This window comes from Fistularia commersonii, chromosome 27 (assembly GCF_037954325.1).
Source record: "Fistularia commersonii isolate RoL2024-O1a breed Wild chromosome 27, RoL_Fcom_v1.0, whole genome shotgun sequence".
In the NCBI taxonomy this organism is placed as follows: Eukaryota; Metazoa; Chordata; class Actinopteri; order Syngnathiformes; family Fistulariidae; genus Fistularia; species Fistularia commersonii.
In genome coordinates, this window is record NC_141310.1 from 4,527,813 (window position 1) to 4,535,878 (window position 8,066).

General features: G+C 40.2%; 2 protein-coding genes across 2 annotated transcripts; both read left to right on the top strand.

Moving 5' to 3' along the window:
- Nucleotides 1-444: 444 nt before the first annotated feature.
- On the top strand, nt 445-4,090 carry mvda (mevalonate (diphospho) decarboxylase a). Its single transcript, XM_086175262.1, has 10 exons — nt 445-639; nt 1,174-1,244; nt 1,436-1,550; nt 1,628-1,771; nt 1,963-2,162; nt 2,390-2,464; nt 2,563-2,781; nt 2,971-3,086; nt 3,229-3,337; nt 3,655-4,090. The coding sequence occupies exons 1-10, from the start codon at nt 564-566 to the stop codon at nt 3,733-3,735; spliced, it is 1,206 nt and encodes a 401-aa protein (XP_086031388.1). The 5' UTR covers nt 445-563; the 3' UTR covers nt 3,736-4,090.
- Nucleotides 4,091-5,032: 942 nt separating this feature from the next.
- Nucleotides 5,033-7,421, top strand: cyba (cytochrome b-245, alpha polypeptide). Its single transcript, XM_086175266.1, has 6 exons — nt 5,033-5,188; nt 5,402-5,471; nt 6,007-6,081; nt 6,190-6,273; nt 6,386-6,467; nt 6,834-7,421. Exons 1-6 carry the CDS (start codon nt 5,131-5,133, stop codon nt 7,023-7,025), a joined length of 561 nt encoding a protein of 186 aa, XP_086031392.1. The 5' UTR covers nt 5,033-5,130; the 3' UTR covers nt 7,026-7,421.
- The last annotated feature ends 645 nt before the right edge of the window (nt 7,422-8,066 follow it).

Genomic DNA, 8,066 nt, shown 5'->3' on the forward strand with positions numbered 1-8,066 from the left:
TCAATTTCTATTGCAATTTTTGCAACAACTGAAGTCTCAAACCCTATGAATAGTATTTGTTCCAGCTGCATGAAATGAGACCTTGCATGTATTCTCTAAATAAGCAAACACTGATCAGCTGTTGTAACATGCAAACAGGTGGCCAAGAAGACGCCGATTTTAACTAACATGTAGTTCAGGACACACTTTATCATAACGACTTGTTCTATTTTACTCTTATTGTTTTCCAGAGACTGATACAGTTTTCATTGTTGACATTCTTATTTGGTTTTCTCGCCCGCCTTCTTCACTGCCGCTTCGTCACTGCCCCCGATTCGCATGAGCGTGGTCAGATGACTTCTCATTGGCTAGCCCGTATACTCGCCGTCTAAAGACCGGCTCTGATTGGTGAGCGGAGTCAACCACATGTTCCTCGGTCGCCAATCCGAAAAAGGGGGTAACGGCTAAGGGGGTATACTGGTTAGCTAGTGTAGTTCCCCAGGTGAAGTGGATATTTTGTTTTTAAAGTAAGCAGTATAGTAAGTCACTGTTTTTTAAGAATCGTGTTACTCTAATGTACTGCCATGCCGGAGGCTAGTACAGACAAGATGCATGTAGTTACATGTACCGCTCCGGTCAACATAGCTGTCATCAAGTACTGTGAGTATTTCACCCGCTGTTTTGTACTGCACTTCTTCCATAAAGCTGCTATTCGTCATAAAATTCTTCCTCAAAAAGGAATATTTAAGATTACTATGTTCAACAATAAACAGTTCGGGCACACAGCAAGTGTCAGGCTGTGGGGATATTTATAGTGGCTGACAAGTACTATTCAAACGTACCGACAGATTCAGATGCTGTGACGCTGACCTGCATATTTGGAAACATGTTTGACAATTATGACCAGATTGTTTGTTTTTGCTGATTTCGTTAGTGTGGATGAATTAAGCGTGGTTGTGCACAATTTCATGGGTATTTGTTCTTAACAAATTCTGGTTTTAAAATATTATAGCCAGCAAGTTTTCTATAGGAAATGCATGTTTTAGTTTTGGTCCTCTGTAGCTTTCGATAGGATCAGTGTGAAAGAGTGCGCTAGCACCTCTTTTATCAGACGATTACATGTTAAACTATTTTTTCACTGCTGATCAGCGAATAAACATAGATGTCATATCGAATTATCTTCAATTTTCTTAGGGGGAAAGCGAAATGAAGAATTAATTCTACCCATTAACTCATCTTTGAGTGTCACACTCCATCAAGACCAGGTAACTTTACCCTACCCAATAGATTGGTCGAGTGATCCATTCAAAATTTTTGGTGAAAGTTTGCTTCCTTTTGGAGGGAAGTCTTGAACTATAATTGAATATTTTGATAAAATTGCAAATGAGACTTTCATTTGCATAAATATTTGTTGAATGCTGTTTGATACGTATGTTTATTGTCTCCCTTTCATTAGCTGAAAACCACTACGACAGTGGCTTCCAGCAATTCATTTCAAGAAGATCGAATATGGCTCAATGGCCAAGAGGAGGACATCACCCATCCCAGATTACAGTCTTGTCTAAAAGAACGTAAGCATTGTTGCTTGACTTTCTTCATAGCGTGCAAAAGAAGTTTATAAATAATGATCATTGTTGTCCTCATTTAGTTCGACGTCTAGCAAGGAAGAGACACAGTAACGACGCCAGATCCGATTTGACTGCTTTGTCTCACAAAGTACACATTTGCTCGGTTAATAACTTCCCTACCGCTGCTGGTCTTGCCTCCTCTGCGGCTGGTTTTGCCTGCCTGGGTGAGTTTTAGCAAGGAAAAGATCTTTTCCTTTTCCCTAATTGTTTCCTTGCTGCACAAAAAATTGACCTCCAAAAAGAATGCACCTTTTTACGTGTTCAAAATTACAAATAACATTTTTATGTAAAGTTTACATTTGCTTTATTTAGAAATGTTGCTTGTTTTTTATTCCAGTCTTTTTTTCCTCCACAGTTTACACGGTTGCTCAGGTGTTGGGTGTAGAAGGGGAATTGTCTGTGATCGCACGCCAAGGCTCGGGAAGTGCATGTCGAAGTATGTATGGGGGATTTGTCCAGTGGATCATGGGAAACCGGAGTGACGGCAAAGACAGTCAGGCCCAGCAGGTGGAGCCAGACACTCATTGGCCAGACCTCAGAACACTTGTGCTGGTGGTGAGTGTGTGAATTTATATTTGGATGAGAGATGCTGAGAGTGACGAAACAATGCAAACCCGCCTGACACAAGTTATTAATGTGTAGGAACATTCCGTGCTTTCTTTTTTTTTTCTTTCATATACTTATTAATATAATTGCTCATGTGTAATGCAAAGAAGGTTCTTTGTGCAATCTGACAATAGTTAGACACGTCAACTCTTGCACAATTCATATATTCGCTGCAGGTTAGTGCTGAACGAAAGCATGTTGGTAGCACATCTGGGATGCAAACTAGTGTACAGACGAGCTCCCTCTTGAAGGTAAGTTTTTTTTCTCTCTTTACTGTCAACACAGTCAAAGTGCAGATTTGTAAGATCAACTCCTTCTTACTTGTTCTGTATAAAACTTCTGTTTATAGCACCGGGCTGACTCTGTTGTACCGGGCCGCATGACAGACATGATCAGAGCTGTGCGCAACAAAGACTTTTCCACATTTGCCGAACTAACAATGAAGGACAGCAACCAATTCCATGCCACCTGCCTTGACACATACCCTCCCATCTTTTACCTCAACCATGTTTCTCATCAGGTCATCAACTTGGTGCATCAGTATAACAAGCACTATGGTGAGATTAGGGTGAGTGGGTCAACTTTAGAGGGAAGTCTACCAGACTGTGGGGAGTCTCCAGTATATAATTGCGGGGTTGGGGTTGGGCATTGGTTGAGAGAGTTTATATTAACACGAGTTGCAGAAATATGGTTGAATGGGATTTGATGTTGTTCCATGGTTTGAAAGCTCTTCTTGTGTCACACCCTCTCCCTCCAGGTGGCCTACACTTTTGATGCAGGACCCAATGCTGTGATTTTCACTCTGCAGGATCATGTTGCTGAGTTTGTCCAAGTGGTTCAGCATTTCTTCCCATCCGAAGCTGAGGGAGGACTGTGAGTTATCAGTTCCTGGCTTTGGTATCTGTTAAATATTTGAATTATAAAGTCAGTCAATGACACCCAATGATAATATTGGTGATCATGTTCAATATTTGTATTTATGTTAATTACATTTTTTTTCCTCCTTTCTCTGCAGACATATAAAGGGTCTCCCTGTCGACAGTGTTGCTCTATCAGAGAAGTTGAGGGAGGCTATTTGTATAGAGCCCATTCCAGAAGGAATAAAATACATTATTAGCACAAAGGTACTGTCACTCAGCAGTCATTTGAACATATTCCCCTTATATTTAGCAGATATTGATGATGCTCTATGTTAATCTATAGGTGTCATGGTTTTGGTTTCACTGCTACTCAAGTGTGACATTTATGCACTGCTTCGCCTGACTATTTCAGCATCTCTTGCAACTTGTGTGCTTACCCGGTGTCTGTTTACTATTTGAGTACGGTAATTGGGAGTGGACTTTGTATATTCCACAAAATTGATGATGTGTACACAAAACAAAACATCAGAGCGCTGGGCCTTCAGTGGCGTTTCCTTATCATACCTCTTTTGATTTTTAAGGCCGGACCAGGTCCCTGTGTCGTGGAGGATCCTACGCAGCATCTGCTTGGATCCAGTGGGTGGCCTAAGAACATTGTTTGATATCACACAGTTCTACAGGAGCACACAAAAGTATCTCCAGCAGGAGCAAGACTTCCTTCAATCAAAACAACCAACATCCACAGCAGTCTATTTGGATTGAGGCTAGCAATGTCTTTCTTATAAGAATAAGATTGAATGTCATATTTTTATAATTTTGGGTCCCTAAATGCTCATGATGCAGTGTGTTTATTTGGTACTGTTAAATATTAAGGTGAAAGGCTTCCAAAACTGGTAACTGGTACTGGTAACCACTACTCGTGCAGCCCTACAGCAGAGCAATAATGGCCAAATAAATGATGGATCATTAGCAATGTAAATGTATGTTTTTAACAGAAAAATAAAAGAAAAGGCTGTGTGATTCTCATCTTAGTTCTTCTTATCCAAGCTATTTTTCCTCCCAATTTCATTAATCCATTAACCACAATTAAAATAAGCAGAGATATACTTTATTGATCCCAGGATTGGGAAATTATGCTATGACCTATTTAATATTCAATTTCCTTCCGGGTTCAGACTTGGCTCAGACGCTATTGCAGGAAATGCTTTATCTATGCTATCTTGCCATGATACCAAACAGCTGAATTCCAACCCAGGGAAGATAAGGTAGACACAACTGAGGAAGCATTAACAGTGGATTACACAAAGAAAGAACAATGGAAGATGTTTCACAACAAGACTGATGTAAAAAAAAAAAAAAAATGATAAGCAGGTTACTGGGAAACAGGAAGTAACTGCAGTCAGAAAGGCTATTCATAAGACAACCAATTACTATATTGTCACCCTCTTAAAATAATCGCCTAAGTAATTTTTTCAGATTTTAAGGAAACACAAAAAACTAAACCTTTTGGCACACTCTTGACATAGGCAATTTCTGCGAAAGGGGTAGAATGGCACAATCTATTTAACTGAGGATGTAGGCAATTTTGCCAGAGGTGGTCAGCATCATAAGGAGATGATTTAGGAAAAAAAAAATTGTAAATAAATGACTCAGGCGATCATTTTAGGAGGGTGACGATATGTAATTATAATTCTCGCTTGTAATGATAAATACCTAAAGTTCTAAATGGAAATCATATCCAGGACGGTCACTGCATTAAAACAACACCAAGAGGCAATAACCTTACAAATAAGATTTCAAAATATTAAAAACAAATTTAAAAAAAAGGAGCGGCGGTTTATGTGAGGAGGGAGATCCAGGCTGCAGTTTGCAGTCACTTGACACAGGTGGCTTGTGATGCCCCTCCTTCTTTTCCTGGAAGTGACGATGTCAAGGACTTTCCCAGGTACGACCAGCCCCCGCGGCGTGCTCGCAGCATCTGCCTTACAGCCTTTCTTCCTTGTTGTTGCAGTCTGCCGTCGAGTCTCTGCGAGGATCGGCCCGTAGAAGTGAGGATTATGGGGAAAATCGAGTGGGCGATGTGGGCCAACGAGCAGGCTCTGGCCTCTGGACTCAGTGAGTGTCTCCGATGATCGCTTTTGATGACTTTCAATAACTTTTTAGATGATTTTTTTAACAAAAAAATATTAATGTATATTTAGGTATGGGGCTGTTTGGTTTTAACAGGAGGTAAAACTGTTTAAAAAACATTTAGAAAGAGTTGCATGATTTGAATCATCAGTTGTTTTTTTTTTTTTTCTTCACCACCTTCCGGCTTCCTTCATTCAGTTCTCCTTACTGGGGGTATCGTGGGAGTGGCTGGACAGTTCAGAGGCTGGGAGTTTGCTGCTTATGGAGTGTATCCTTCAAGCTAAAAAATCCTAAATGTGTTTTTTGATATGAGATTGTGTCTTTTGTGAAAATGTTCAACGTTCAGATATGCAAATGTTCTGCATTGTGCAATTGTGGCAGAGATTGTGGAGTTACTTTCAATTTAAGATTCTCAAACTAGAGGTATGAACAAAATTTAACACTGTCCTGCCCTACCCCACAAATAAATACATACATACATAAATAAATAATAACAAATCCACGCTGTTGCAATTATCAGCCATGTTAGCAGGGGAGAGTTTGTCTGGTTCTTCCAATGACACAAACCAACCCTTTAAAAACACACATTCATCTAAATCCATGGCAGTGTGATCTTGGAGCCTGTATTGTGTAGTGTGGTCTGTTCACAGTGTTCAAACAGAAGTTAAAACGCAGATATAGGATGACGTCTCACCACAACGTTTTCTGTACCTTCTCAAAATCCCTGCGATATCCTGTTGATGCTCGATGTGTGTTTTATACGCATATAGGGTAAAATGTGTAAACCTTGACAGGACACTCAGTGCTGCTGGAGTGTTTGTATGCCTGCTCGAGTATCCGAGAGGCAGGAGGGCCAAGGGCACGGGTGTGGAGAGAACGTAAGTGATAGTAATTGAAATGTCAGTGAGTTCTATGATGTTCTATAATGAGCAGCAGTTTTAGTAAAGATATTAAAAGACTCATCACCTCCCCTTGTATCTCCTCAGGGGCCAGTACTGCTTCACCGTGTGTGTAAAAGCCTTTGGGCCATTGACAAGGAATTATTACGTCAGGGCGTTCATGCATGCCGCGTGAGTTCATCTTTGGCTCTACCCTTCTCTGCTGAACAGCATTCCTCTCCTGAATAAAGAAGAAAAATACAAAGAATGAACCTCATCAACTGCTTGTTTTTTTGTTTTTCAGAATCTGTGTTCCCGGAGGTTTTATGTTGGCTACGGTACTGGGGTGTGTCTGCCTCGGCATTGCCAGTCTCATCTACCTTGCAGTAAGATACATATTTCATTAACTAAGTCCCTTGATAAGTAGGAAATATGACTTACAATTATAGAATAGTAAGCTGCAACAGGAAGTGAAAAGGTTACAGAAACAAGGAAATGAAAGCAGAGAGGAGTCTTTCATAACAGGTACCTCTTTGGAAAGATTGCTATGTGATGAAACGTGAAAAGTCAAGCGTGTCACTGAAACACTTGAGTGTTCTTTTGCGTGGCAATGAGAGGTCCTGGCTTGACACACTACATTTTTGAGATTAAATTTTCAAGTGTTTAATCATGATTCACTTTATTTTCTCCTGCTAGAATCTGAAAAGCTGCATACTCTATTCAGCTGACAATTGCTAACCTCTGTTTTCAAGGCAGCCATCAGGGGAGAACACTGGGAACCCATTCTTCCGCGGAAAGAGACCCGGAAACCAGTTGAGAGCATCAAAAATCCCCCCCAGAATCCTCCACCCCGGCCTCCTATGGAAATGCGTAGAAAAAATGTTAATGACCTGGAAAAAGCGTCTTATGAGAACCCCATCCCTGTTACTGCTGATGAAATATAACCTGTACGGTGGTCTGTCCTCATTCTCACAAGCGTAACTCCTTCAAACATGGAATCGGTCGTAGTTCGCAATTCTCTCAGTCAGTCATTCGAACGGTTATAAGAAGTCAAGGAATGTCGCCGACGGTGAATGTGATCTAAATCGGGATATATTAGTTGTGGACAGCAATGACGAGACAGGAAATAAACGTACAGTAAGTGCTGTAGCTGCTAAGTGACGACCAGATTAATGGAAAAGACCGTTGTTCATTTGTTTACTGCTTGGATGAAGTGTTTTACTCTACCTTTTATATTTAACCATATTACATCATTTGTATTATATTGCTTTTTTCCCCTGTATTCGGCTGATAGTCGCCTGACATGGACTCTTGTAAATAAAAATCTTTCTAACTCGAAAGCACTTTGTCAAAGGTCCATCACTGAATTCATAGTTGGGTTCTCAAAGGTCAGCTCGGAGCAAACACATCAGTAAACAACTCGTATAATTGATTGGCACATGTAAATAAATGGAGAAAAGATAAATCATTTTTAATTAAATGACAGACTAATCTTAGTTCTGGCTGGTCTGCCGCGGGGTGTGCTTTCTCTTGTCGTATTGTACAATTTCCCCTTTGAAAATTTAATTTAGGCAATGCCATTTGAAGATTCCCCTCACTGGAAACACCCTAAATTTCACAACAGCAATTTTTTTTTCCTTGGGTCTGGGATTAACTAGAATAAAATAATGTATGTATTGATTCTGAAGCCCATTTTGTACAAGGCTATCTGTGCATTCTTTTCACTCTTGAAGTTGATTTTGTTTTTTCTGGTCACACTTGATCTGTTAGGCGGTTGTAGTCCGTGTAAAACCAAGATGGACACTTCCTCATTTCTTTAACTGTGAGGTTAACATTTGTAAGACACTATTACACTATTGTACTCCCAGTATTCCACTGCGAAAAATAGATGGCCACTAAGTTAAATTCCTGCAATGATTGTACAATTGAAAGCTCTGATCATGTTCGAAAAGGAAATCTGATTGGAGCTCTGAGCTAACAATGAA

What these genes read in the sequence shown, in the direction of transcription:
- mvda (XM_086175262.1), top strand. Translation starts at nt 564, where the DNA reads ATGCCGGAGGCTAGTACAGACAAGATGCATGTAGTTACATGTACCGCT. An exon ending in AGCACTATGGTGAGATTAGG is followed by an intron (nt 2,782 to 2,970) that starts GTGAGTGGGTCA and finishes CTCTCCCTCCAG; the next exon opens with GTGGCCTACACTTTTGATGC. An exon ending in AATACATTATTAGCACAAAG is followed by an intron (nt 3,338 to 3,654) that starts GTACTGTCACTC and finishes TTGATTTTTAAG; the next exon opens with GCCGGACCAGGTCCCTGTGT.
- cyba (XM_086175266.1), top strand. Translation starts at nt 5,131, where the DNA reads ATGGGGAAAATCGAGTGGGCGATGTGGGCCAACGAGCAGGCTCTGGCC. An exon ending in GGCTCTGGCCTCTGGACTCA is followed by an intron (nt 5,189 to 5,401) that starts GTGAGTGTCTCC and finishes TCCTTCATTCAG; the next exon opens with TTCTCCTTACTGGGGGTATC. An exon ending in GAGTTTGCTGCTTATGGAGT is followed by an intron (nt 5,472 to 6,006) that starts GTATCCTTCAAG and finishes CAGGACACTCAG; the next exon opens with TGCTGCTGGAGTGTTTGTAT.